Source organism: Amblyraja radiata, chromosome 8 (genome assembly GCF_010909765.2).
Source record: "Amblyraja radiata isolate CabotCenter1 chromosome 8, sAmbRad1.1.pri, whole genome shotgun sequence".
NCBI classification, from domain to species: domain Eukaryota; kingdom Metazoa; phylum Chordata; class Chondrichthyes; order Rajiformes; family Rajidae; genus Amblyraja; species Amblyraja radiata.
In genome coordinates this window covers 56,743,480-56,756,536 of record NC_045963.1, presented here as the reverse complement: position 1 = coordinate 56,756,536, position 13,057 = coordinate 56,743,480, and the positions used below count along the sequence as shown (strand labels likewise).

At 48.2% G+C, this 13,057-nt stretch overlaps 1 protein-coding gene across 2 annotated transcripts in view; it reads right to left on the bottom strand.

Annotated features, from left to right (window-relative positions):
* Positions 1 to 13,057, bottom strand: part of arfgef3 (ARFGEF family member 3) — an 83,235-nt gene that overhangs the window by 39,749 nt on the left and 30,429 nt on the right. For both annotated transcript variants that reach the window (XM_033025969.1, XM_033025970.1), the window contains exons 10-16: positions 12,600 to 12,924; positions 10,366 to 10,478; positions 7,864 to 8,756; positions 5,778 to 5,944; positions 4,143 to 4,308; positions 2,613 to 2,720; positions 1,205 to 1,420 (exon numbers count right to left, since the gene is read on the bottom strand). In XM_033025969.1, the coding sequence (XP_032881860.1) occupies positions 1,205 to 1,420; positions 2,613 to 2,720; positions 4,143 to 4,308; positions 5,778 to 5,944; positions 7,864 to 8,756; positions 10,366 to 10,478; positions 12,600 to 12,924 (1,988 nt within the window). The remainder of the gene's footprint in view (positions 1 to 1,204; positions 1,421 to 2,612; positions 2,721 to 4,142; positions 4,309 to 5,777; positions 5,945 to 7,863; positions 8,757 to 10,365; positions 10,479 to 12,599; positions 12,925 to 13,057) is intronic.

The window sequence follows — 13,057 nt, the reverse complement described above, 5'->3', positions numbered from 1 at the left end:
TCCTCGTGTAACCAAAAAGGAGGTTAATTCTGAACGATCCTGGCTCTGGCGTGGGTCACCAGGAAAAGGGCTTTTGGCTGCCGTCAGGTCCCCTCTTCCTGTGAGGTTGACCAAGGGCATCACAAAGACCATCCTGGCTGGCTTCCAAACTTGAAACTCACTGCAGAACTGTGTAGCTTGACTCCACACAGAATGACCCACTGATCCATCTGAAGAGCTTCTCAAAGTCACCGACCCTCAGAAATAATGGGTTGTGTGAATCATCTCAATCCACCAAACTGTTACATGGTGAATACAATGAAACACGCTGTTGGTCCTCCAAGTTATCCCCGTCTGCAGTTTAGTTTAGTTTAGAGATATAATGCAGAAACAGGCCCTTCGGTCCACCAAGTCTGCGCCAAACAGCGATCCCCGCACAAAGGGAAGAGATTTCAACTTTATTTCACCTTCCATCACAGTGAGGAATGTGATGGATTTTCATGTTAAAATGTGTTTTGGGTGATCTGTTGCTTTTTATTTGTATGACTGACTTGGCAAATTAAATTCCTCGTATATTGCAAAACATACTTGGCAAATAAAGTACGATTCTGACACTATCCCACACACACTAGGGACAATTTACAATTTCTTTAGTCAGAGGGTGGTGAATCTGTGGAATTCTTTGCCACAGAAGGCTGTGGAAGCCAAGTCAGTGGATATTTTTAAGGCAGATAGATAGATTCTTGATTAGTACATGAGAAGGCAGGAGAATGGGGTTAGGAGGGAGAGAAAGATCAGCCATGATTGAATGGCATAGACTTGATGGGCCAAATGGTCTAATTCTACTCCTGTTCCTTATGACTGTCAGAGACACCTGGGTGTCCTTGTGCACACATCTCAATCTATGAACATGTATGGAATACATTTTGCCCAGAGTAGGGGAATCAAAGACCAGAGGACATATGTTTAAGGTGAAGGTAAGGAAAAGATTTAATCGGAATCTGAGGGGGTCATGTTTTCACACAAGGTGGTGGGTGTATGGAACGTACAAAGACGTACAAATTTGTAGGTTAATTGGCTGGTAAAATTGAAAATTTTCCCTAGTGTGTGGGATAATGCTGAGGTATGGGGTGATGGCGGTTCGGCAAGGACTCGGTGGGCCAAAGGGCCTGTTTACACAGCACCTGAGGGCAGAGGTAGGAATTGTGGCGCGGAGTCTGCCTACCCAGGGCACAGCTTAGACGAGCTGCTTTCCGCAGACCATCTAGACTCATGCAAATGGCGTCTCGCTCCTTCTGGTTCTGCTCTTTGATTCCTTCCGTGCTCAAGAAGAAGGCCAGCCCCTTGGAGCTCCCGGCTACCCGGCCCGTCAGCGGCGTGGAGAGAGTGTCAATCAGGTTCTTCCAGCACCCGATCAGGATGAAGCGGGCAAAACACGCACCTGGTGGAAGGAAAGAAAAGATGCAAGTCAACTGTGTCAGACCATTCGGGTTACAGCTCACCATAGTCTGAGGAACCTCGTAACAGCGACAGCAACTGTATAATTCTACTCAGTCAAAATTCCTTGCACCTTCGTGGGTCAGACAGCATCTGTGGAGGCAGAGTCATGGTCAATGTTTTGGGACCTGATGCAGCATCTGTTTGCTTCCACAGATGCTGCCTGACCCACTGAGATCTCCCAGCTGTTTGTTTATCTTTCATTCCAGGTACCTGGAGCATCTGCAGTCTCTTGTGTTTCCCTTGTACCTTTGAAACCTTCCATCTCTCTCCTTCCCTAAACCTTTACATTCCCTGTTTTTTGCTCATTCATGAGACATGGCAATCGTAGGCAAGGCCAGCATTTATTGTCCACTTCTAAATCCCCACGGCTTTGTGGGTTCAGAGGTACCCTTTTGGCCTAGTGTCTGAAAGACAACAGCGAGCCAGAATAGGATGAAACACCTATAATCTTGGTCACTGTTCCCTTTCATTCCAACACTTAATGAATTGAAGACAAACTAAGAGGGCTATTGAAGGAACTCAGCGGGTCAGGCAGCATCTGCGGAGTGAAATGCACAGCAGAGGTTTTGGGTCAAGATCCTTCATCTCCCTGTTCATTTCTCTCCCCAGATGCTGCCTGACTCACTGAGCCAGTAGCCTCTACTTAAATGCAATGATGGGAATTGAACTCATGTCCCTGGGCTATTACTCCCTGCCGAGAGATTGGTAACATAATCACAAACCCAAAGGCAAAATGCAGCAGGTCTTGGAAATTTGAAAAATAACCAAACATCCTAAGGCTTCGTCTGCTGCGGAAGAAACTGAGTTTATGTTTCAGGTTGACAATCTTTTTACCAAACAAGGCGTAAAAGAGCAGCAAGGTGGAGCAGCTGGTCGACCACTGCCTCACAGCTCCAGCGACTCAGGTTTAACCCTGACCTCCGGTGCTGTTAGGCTGTTGCTCATTGACTATAGCTCAGCATTCAATGCCATCAACCCCTTGAAATGTATCATCAAACTCAGACAAACCTGCAATGAGTTGTAATTCACACCAGGAAGCTCCCTGGCATGAAAGCAAACCTGGCAACACACTTGGCTGACAAGCCTTGAAGAAGTTAGTAGGCTCACAACAACTATTCATAAGTAGGCCTTACCTGCAGTTACTGAATCAGGAGTGTTCTTTTCCTGGGCCAGAGGAGATTGTCCTGAAGCACTGCTAACCATCTGTCCACCCACGGCGCTACTTCCCAATCCATCCATATCTGTGAAAGAAACACAAACAATGTATAGAATTTCTATAGCACTTTTAATCTGGAATATACACCCATAGCAATGAGTTAGACACTGTGCAGGATTTACTGTGGATCTCAGAGTACACAGTTGATTTTATAGCCAAAGATTGTTACTCAGAAGACAAAGTGTATTTAACCAGTACAGTCAAACAAACAGTCTACAGAGTCTACTTAAAAAAGAGTCACCATGAAATACTGCAATTTGAAAATTTCAGCAGCATCTCATGATGAAGGCAGTGTAGTGGCTCTAAGATACCATGAGTGGAAGGTGGTTGCATAGCCCACATTATGCACATGTTCAATCTCTGTCATTCCCAGCCGGATGGGTTGTAGGTAGGATTGAGAGGGGAATCACTCATCTAAGCCAGAGATACTGGTGTGATTCTGTCCAGCTCATTTGACATGAACAAGCAGTCTCTCCCCCAAATTCCTCATCACCCTAAGGTGAACCTTTAAAGATTGAGTAGCCAGATATTGAACAAGAAAGGCTGAAATTAGCAGGGTGATCAAGGGTTTGGGCAAAGCGATTGTTCTTCAAGGGTGTAAGCCAGGTGGGAAGGATGAAGAAAATGAGGGAGCTCCAAGAGATCAAGGTTGTAGAAAGGAGACATAACAGTGGTGGCTAAGATTTTGGGGAGATGGTGAACAAGAGACTGACCTCATACCTTGTCGTTATTGGTGTAGGGTAACATCATGTGTCCTGTTGGCTATGACATGGTCATAGAGTTATACATCATGAAAATATGCCCTTCGGCCCAACTCATCCATGCCGACCAAGATACCTAACCCAGCTAGTCCCGCTTGTCTGCGCTATATCCCTCCAAACCTTCCTATCCTTGTATAGAAAGGAGCTGCAGATGCGGGTTTACACGGAAAATAGGCACAAAATGGAGTAAATAGGCGATGCTGGTTTTTGTAATTTTCCGTGCTGCGTCCACAATTCTCCGCAATTTCTTGCGGCCTTGGATGGAGCTGTTCTTAACCATGCTGTGATGCATCCAGATGCAATACTTTCTAGTAGATTAATAAATTAACTGGTTAATGAAAATAAATCTTACTATAGGTGGGTGGCAAAATTGGGAGCAAGTTGACGGGTATGTGAGATTACAGGGTTTACAGAATCTGTGTCATTTTGACAGACGCATAAGCAGGCAGGGAATGGAGCGATATATAGCACATACAGGCAGATTGCAGTTTAAATTGGCATCAAGGTCAACACAGACTTTTCGGGCTAAAAGGCATATTTCTGTGCAGGCTCTTCCATGGCCACAGACTAAACAAGCCCACATCATAGTTTCCATAAATGAGAAAATAAGTGTAAATTTGAAAAAAAAAACTGGGTCTTTGACCTTCCCGCCTCAAGTTCCCAACAATCGGCAAGTGGGGACTCACCTGTTAACATGACAATGAAAGGCAGGGAATGCTCCTGTGCTATTCCACAATACCCAGCCTCTCCCAGCAGGTTCCTGTCCAACACCTGATGGTACAGTTCTTCAATCCACGCCTGTGACAACACCATCAGCACCCGACTGCTTTGCACCTGCCTCACAAACTCTTTCTGCAGAGACACAACCAGACAGACACTTCAAGATTATGGTTAAACATTCAGGAATAACCACCTGATCTGGGTCTATGTGGCTCCACATGGGATTAGCAGGCTCTTCCATGGCCACAGACTAAACAAGCCCACATCATCGTACGCACACACCCGTGGTGAGTAATGCCCCTGTCCCACTTAGGAAATCTGAACGGAAACCTCTGGAGACTTTGCGCCCCACCCAAGGTTTCCATGCGGTTCCAGGAGGTTGCAGGTGGTTGCAGGTAGTGGAAGCAGGTAGGGAGACTGACAAAAACCTCCGGGAACCACACGGAAACCTTGGGTGGGGCGCAAAGTCTCCAGAGATTTCTGTTCAGGTTTCCTAAGTGGGACAGGGGCATTAAGGTGAAGAGTATTGTTGTCTGATGTAGGAGTGAGAGATAAATTTCCTAGACTCTGCTTTGAGAAGTGTAATGGACTGATGGCCATCAGAAGCCTCACCTCGCTTCTGTTCAAATCCCATCAGGGGCCGGTAGGACATTTAAATTCAACTAACAATCTGGATTATTTTCTAGAGGAAATCAATCATAGAGTACTCCAAAAATAAAATACATCTGGCTATATGTAACTCCTGCCCCACTGCAATATGGTTGACCTTTAACTGCCTGAGAAATGGTTCACTCTCTAAGTGATTAGTCCATTTTTGAGTTTTGGTCATGTTTAGTTTAGGTATATGGTGTGGAAGCAGGCCCTTCGGCCCACTGAGTCCGCGCCGACCAACGATCACCCATATACTAGTTCCATTCTACCCATGAGGGACAATTTACAGAAGCCAATTAAACTACAAACCTGCATGGTTTGGAATGTGGGAGGAAACCAGAGCAAGCCCATGCAGTCACGGGGAAAACGTACAAACTCCGCAAAGGCAGCACTTGTACAGAGGATTGAACCAAGGTCTCTGGCGCTGTAAGGCAGCAACTCTACCACTGTGCCACCCACTATGTCATGGGAATAATTGGGAGTGTGGATCCCCGGATGGTTCTGCACTCCTTCAAGGAAGGAAGAACTTGCGTTGGAGGTGCTGTCAGAGATGACAGCAAGATTGATTCCCGAGGATGAAGATATTGTCGTTTGCATTAGGTGAGTCACTTTATTCAGGCCTCAGGATAAGGAGTAGGCTACTTACAGTTGAGAAGAAATGTATTCACTTGAGAGAGGTTTGGAATTCACTATTCCAGTGGCTCAATCATTGAAACATCCAGAGCAGCGACTGATAGATTCCCTTGCATTAAGGCAATCGAGATATATGGAGATAATGCAAGAGGGAAGGCCCTGATAGAAGATCAGCCATGATCTTTGCTGAATATCAAGGCAGGTTTTAGGGATTGAGTAGCCTACATCCTCTCCTGCTTATGCCCGCGTGTGGGATCTACCATTAGTGGACCAGGGAAGCGAGCGCTAGCGACATCTCCAGCGTCAGGCCTCCTTACCAGCGAGACGGGGACGGGTGCCGGCTTCCTCCGGTGGTAGTCGCAGGCGTTCAGCTTCAGGCTCAGTGACAGGGCGTGGAAGGCCACCAGGTACAGGCCGTCTGCATTCATCAGCGTCTGGCAGCTGCTGACCTCTCCGGTGTCCAGACCCGGGGAGCACAGCAGTTCTGAAAGACATGACACACACAAGGGGCTCACCACAGGAGTCAACAACCATGGGCAGGCGAGCAACCAACCTCCCGAGACACAATTCTCTCTCATCTGATCTGTTGGTGGAGCCAGTCATTGGAAACTAGAAGGAATTTGCATTTCTCCACCTCCTGTACTGACATCAGGGTAGGATCCCAGAGCCATACAGTATAGACATAGGCCACTGAGTTAATGTTGACTGTCAGAAACCCATTTACACTAACCTTATTATTTTTATTCTTCCCCATATTCCCATCAATTCTCCCCAGTTTCGACCAGTTACCCACACTCCAGGGACAAGTTTACATAGAGTCATATAGCACAGGAGAAGACCCTTCGACCCAACTTGTCAATGCTGTCCAATATGTCCCATCGAACCTATTCCTCTTTGCCTGCATTTAGTCTACCTATATCCATCTCAATCTTTCCAACCTAGCGGTCAAGAATTTTTAGCAACACAAACGCACGTTTCTAGGGCATGAGAGGAAACCGGTGCACCAGGGAAGAGAACCTATCACTTGGGCACAGGCAGCACTGTGGCCAGGATTGAATTGGGGACACTGGGCCTTTGAGGCAGCAACTCTCCAGTAGTGGGAGAATCTAGGATCAGAGGGCACAGCCTTAGAATTAAAGGACGTACCTTTATAATCGAATGGGAATTTCTTTAGCAAGAGGCTGGTGAATCTGTAGAATTCATTACCACAAGACGGCTGTGGAGGCCAAGTCAATGGATATTTTAAAGCGGAGAATGATAGGTTCTAGATTAGTCGGGGTGCCAAAGTTTATGGGGAGAAGGCAGGAGAATGAGGTTGAGAGAGAAAAATAGATCAGCCATGAACAAATGGAGGAGCAGACTCAATGAGCTGAATGGCCAAATTCTGCTCCTATATCTGATCTTATGATCATGATACAGATGTACAAGTTATTATTGAGACCACACTTGGAGTTCCATGTGCAATTCTGATCACTCAGCTAGAGGAAGGATATCATTAAATTTGAAAGGAGAGTCACCAGGACATTACCACGACTTACAGATGAGTTGTACGGAGAGGTTGGATAGGCTGGGACTTTTTTCTTTGGAGGGTAGGAAGCTGAAAGTGATTTTATTGAGGTGTAGAAGATAACGAGGGGCATTAATAAAGTGAATGCTCACAGTCTTTTCCCCCCCAAGAGTAGAGGATTCTAAAACTAGAGAGCAGAGGCTTAAGGTGAGAGGGAGGTATTTAAGATGAATCACTGGGAAAACGTTGTAGTCTGTATCTGGAATGAGCTGCCAGAGGAAGCTAAAGAATCAGATACAACTACAACTTTCAAAAGCCATTTGGACGTATATGTGGATAGGAATGGTTGAGAATAATATGGCCATATGCAGGCAAATGGCCAAGACTGCCAACTTGGTTGGCATGGACAAGGTGGGATAAAGGGCCTGTTTCCATGTGGTATAGCTCTATGACTCAAACGTAACAGCTCTCATCATCTTCCCAGGTAGCCAACTGACATACTTGGTAAGATCTTCATAGCAATCCATATCATAGCACAAAGAAGGGCCATTTCGTTTTTTAAGATCAGGCAGATACAATTAGGACTTTTAAAAGACGTTTGGACAGATATTTGGATAGGAATTATTAAGAGAGGCATGGGCCAAATGCATACAAATGAAACTATCGAAGTTTGTCAACATGGTTGGACCAAAGAGCTTGTTTCTGTGCTGGGTGAGACTATGCCATCTGAATGGAGGCTGTCTGAATGAGGTGTTTCACAGGCAGTGCCATCTATCCTACAATTGCAACAGTGACCACACAGTTGCTAGGGGATGTTAGAAAAAGTGGCATTAAACCCCCAGAAGATTGTGTGTTGGGGTTAGGGTGGGGTTGTTGGGTTAGGGTGAGAGCTGTACCTGACTGCAGCCCTGAACAGAAGACGGAGGCGAAGCTCTGCAGTGAAGAGTCAACTTCATCCATGCGAGGGAGGGAGAGGAGGCGAGGGAGAATGGTGACGATCGACTGCACGAAGATTCGGGCACTGTGCTGATCGGCCTCCTGGTTCCTGAGCACCTTGAGGGTTAGGGTGGCTCCGTGCATTGAGCGGTGGCCGGGGAAGTCCCTGCGACCCTGCTCCTCGTCTGCCAGCGAGCAGTTGTCGGAGCCGATCTCCGAGACGTCCGACCTGCCCGAGTCCTTCTCGGCCGCCATTGAGTACTGGTCGCATGAGTCGAACTCGGTTCTGGAGGCATCCTGCTCGTCCACGCTGAAGTTGCTCTCGCTGTAGCGGGAGCCCGGCAGGCGGCCGGTCCTGGGATCGACCGACAGGAAGTTGGCAAAGTCCACATAGGGGTGGGTGCCATTGTTGGGGTGGACCGGGTCGGGGTTGTCTCCTTCCTCGGCCCCCAGCGGCTCCATCCTGCACGGGGCCTCGGCAGCGTCCGTCCCACCCGGGTACTCGGGGCAGCCCGTCTCCTCCGGTGTGGTGCGGCCCGTCTCCGCGGTGATGCTGATGCTGACGTCCGGGCTTTTGCCCGCTCCGGTCTCCCACTGGGCCTGCTCGGTGGACAGCACCCGCCGCTGCCAGCGGAAGTCGGCCTCGCTGATCTCCATCGACTCGCGGGCCGACTCGGCGCCGCCCCTCAGCTCCTCCGCGTGCTTCAGCAAGTGCCGCACCTGGTCCTCGGACAGGCCCCCGCCCCGGCTCAGCTGCTCCAGGCCGGCCAGCAGAGCACAGACGCAGGACACGGCTGAGTGGCAGGCCTCAATACCCCCCTTCACACAGGCCTCCGTCATACCATCCATGATACTGTGGGCAGGGACACACAGGGGGTGAGAGCTGGCAAACAAACAACCCACCTCCTCATCCACATCAACCAAACAAACCCTCCCACCAACCCCACCTCTCCCCACCCATCTCATCCCCTGCACCCACCTCACCCATCGCACACTAACTCCCACCCACCCACCTCACCCCCCCCCACCCACCTACCTCACCTCATTCACCCACCTCACCCCCCACACCCACCTCGCCCATTGCACACCAACTCCCACCACACCCCCCCCTCCCCACCCACCTACCTCACCTCATCCACCCACCTCACCCCTCCCCCCATGCACCTCGCCCACCTCACCCCAACTCCCCATCAGCCACTTCATCATCCCACCCCACCCCAGTTCCAGTGCGCTGATAAAGAAACTCATGTATTCAGGGGCAACATGAGTAAACACAGTCAAGTAACGGGAAAGTATACAGCTAGCGACAAGGCCCTTCATCTGCATTGACGTACAGAGGGATCTTGGGGTACAAGTCCATAGCTCCCTGAAAGTAGCAGAACTAAGTATTAGAGTCAGGAAGTCATATTGCAGCTTTATAAAACTCTATCCAGCTCGCATTTGGAGTATTATCTGCAGTCCTAGTTGCCACGTTAGAGCAAGGATGTGGAAGTCTATTTCGAAGTTCAGAGGGGAAAAGTTTAAAGTAGATGTGCAGAGCATGTTAGCTTTTTACTCAGAGAATGATGGGTGCCTGGAACACACTGCCAGCGTGGGTGTGATAGCAGAACAATAGTGGTGTTTAAGAGGCCTGTAAATAGGCACATGGACATGCAGGGAGTGGGGGGCAATGGAGCACATGCAGGCCAAAGGGACTAGTTCAACTTGCGCACCATGTTTGGCACAGACGTTGGGAGCCGATGGGCCTGTTCCTGTGCTGTACTCATTTATGTTTCATGTTCTCGAGGAATAATGTCATCAAAACCATATGACATGGGTACTCAGCAGGTCAGGCAACATCCATAGAGGCAACAAGTGTAAGTTGAGACACTGCATTAAAATCTGACCCAGAATGTCATCCTACACCTTTTGCCTTCTCACAATGCTGTTCAACCCACATCTTGTTTGTTTCAGACATCAACCTCTGCTCTCGCTTGTGTCACCAAACATCTCTATAACCAGAGGGCAGATGTTTCACGTGAGGGGTAGGAGGTCAAGCAAGGATACAAGGAAGAGTTAAAACTATGCCATATATTATTTGACATTTCCACCCTGGGAAAAAGCCTCTGCCTGCCTACCGTATCTATGCCGCTCATAATTTTATAAACGTGTTTTTTTGCCCTCAAGCTCAGATGCTGTAGAGGAAACAATTCAAGTTTACCAACCGCTCCTTGTGGCTAATGTCTTCTAATCTAGTTAGCACTGGGAGTATATAATGGAGGTAGATGCATCTTGGAAAGCTCAGGAAACTGGCAATTGGTGCAGAAGAGAAGAATTCTAGTGGAGGAGGAGTCAACTGAAAATTTCAACATACCAACGTCTCAATCTTGGCGAGGCAAAGCGTTTAAGGATGAAGGTGGATAAGACGAAGTTCAGAGATAACTCTGGGTAGGTCCAGGATAAGCACTGAGCAGGTGACTTACATCTTGTGAAGATCCAAGTGTGACTTCCTTCGCTGACTGGAGCGCCTCCTGGTCTCCCCTTCGTACACGGTGGGACCAGCGAGATCGTATAGGCGTTGGGGGCTGCTGAGAATCTGTGCAGGTGGAATCAGACAGGTGTTAGTGCAGGAAAAGGCATCAGACATCTTTTGTCAAACACACTCTCACCTCCAGCTGAAAGGGCCATTGGTTTTAAGTCTCAATCCAGAGAACGGAGCAACACAAACATTCTAACGTTACTGCCGCTGCCTCTGACGGACTTTGTGGAAGTAGGCATGGAGTTGTTTTTTTGGAAAGACTTGGTCAAGAAAAATCCCAGATTCCTTGTTATTGCGGGAAGCCATGGATATGGAAAATGGAGTTGAGGTGAAAGATCAGCCATGATTGTGATGAATGGGGAAGCATGCTCGAGAGGCCAATGGCCTACTCCTGCTTCTAATGTTCTTGTATACCACTCGCTGCAACTATGCAACCCTCCTGCAGGGGTACACTGCCCAACGTCGCAAGAGATAGGTATAACCAAACAGCCGGTTGAGAAAGCCAAGCCTTGCGATGGTGAGTGAGCACTGGAGACGGGGAAGCCTGGTGTCATCGACCGCACTGCAGCAGGAATCGTGAAACCCATCTCTACCCTTGGCAAACTGACAGAACGACCTGCACGGTTCCATTCCCACTCCTGCACCATCCTCCACCACTCAAGGAACACCAGCCTTGCTCACAGCTCAGTCTCCTGTGCCCTTTCTCCCCAGTACAATCCTCCAAGGATTCTTCTCCCAAACTGGTGATGGAAGAAGCGACACAAAGTATAAGTTTCCACATGATGGAAGAGGTGAGAGAGAATGATAGGAGTTTGGTGGACAGGTGGGTGGAGCAGATTTCATGCCTGAGAACGTTTTAAAAGAAAACAACGAAGAATTATATAATTGCACTATTTTGTTAATGTTTCAAGTAACAGTACTTCTACATGCACCTAAGCCGTAATATTCTTCGGCCAACACCTCACCTCAATTCGCAAGATGCCGTGCCACACAGTTTACCTGCTGGTTTGATTATGACCCATTCACAGTATATGTGTCAGGATAGTTAGTGTCTACTTCCAATGCTTTGAATGCAATCTGGTGACCCTCAGGGCATCTGAGATGATCTGGTGTATGAGTGGGATTGCTCTCTCTTTCTCTCTCTCTCTCTCTCACACACACTTATATGATGTACACACAACACACACACACATAAAACAAAGGGAAAAACATACACACACACATTCATTTGGTAAAAATAAATGTGCACATTTGTATACACATACACATACACAACACATAGATGGTTGAAAACTTCAAATTCCTAGGAGTACGACTTCTCCTGGACCACTCATATTGAAGCAACGGCCAACAAAACACACTAATGCCAGAAGGCTAAGAAGGTTTAGGATGTCCGGTGTGTCCCCAACTACCCTCACCAACTTCTACAGATGCACCAGAGTAAGTATTTTATCGGGATGCATCAAGCTTGCTTTGGGAACAGCTCCATTCAAGAACGCCAGAAATTGCAGCGAATTGTGGACGCAGCCCAGACCGCCCTTCCATTGAATCCATTTATACCTCACGCTGCCTCAGCAAGGCCAGCAGCATAATCAAGGACGAGTCTCACCCTGGCCACTCCTTCTTCTCCCCTCTCCCATTGGGTAAAAGGTACAGACGTGTGAAAATGCACCACCTCCAAATCCAGGGAGTTTCTTCCCAGCTGTTATCAGGCAACTAAACCATCCTACCACAACCAGAGAGCAGTCCTAAACTACTATTGGACTATCTTTGATCAAACTTTACTGGCTGTACCTTGCACCAAACGTTATTCCCTTATCATGTATCTGTACATTGTGAATGGCTCGATTGTAATCATGTATTGTCTTTCTGCTGGCTGGTTAGCACGCAACAAAAGCTTTTCTCTGTACATGTGACAATAAACTAAACTAAATTGATAAACTGATATAGATAAACACACACATAACACATGCAATTACGTACTCAATCAATCTCTCACTCACAACAGACACATACTCATACATCACGTAACAGTCACAAACACACACACATACTCAGTCACACACACACAAACACACACATACACTCAGTCACACACACACAAACACACTCAGTCACCAACACAATACACACTCATGTGCACACAGACACCCCTTTCTCTTGCAGATGCAGTTTTACCTCCTTCATGATCTTGATGGCCTCCACCCTGTGCTGTGGGGGTGGGTAGAGCAGCAGCCGATGGTACAGTGACTGCAACACGGGCCTCAGTGACTCCAGGCAGCCCACCAGTCGGACCAGCTCCACTGCGATGTAATATATGGTGCGCGCCACTGGCTCGCTGAGAGCTGGGGCCATGGACGAGCAGCCGGACCCTCGGCCGTGGTCAGAGACCCCGGCAAGTGTGGCATCGCTCTCCGCCGAAGAGGCCCCGTGGGCAGACGAGATGGTCTTGTCACGGATGGGGTTGCCCAGGATGACTATCAGCGCCGGACAGAGCTGCCTCCTGCAACAACAACACAATCGATTCAAGTGCATGGACTGGAACAGCCATGACCCAAGCTTGTATAGCGCCTGAGAAATGGCCCCCAGACACTTTGCAGGATGGCATTGAGAACCTGTGGGGTGCGACAGGCTCA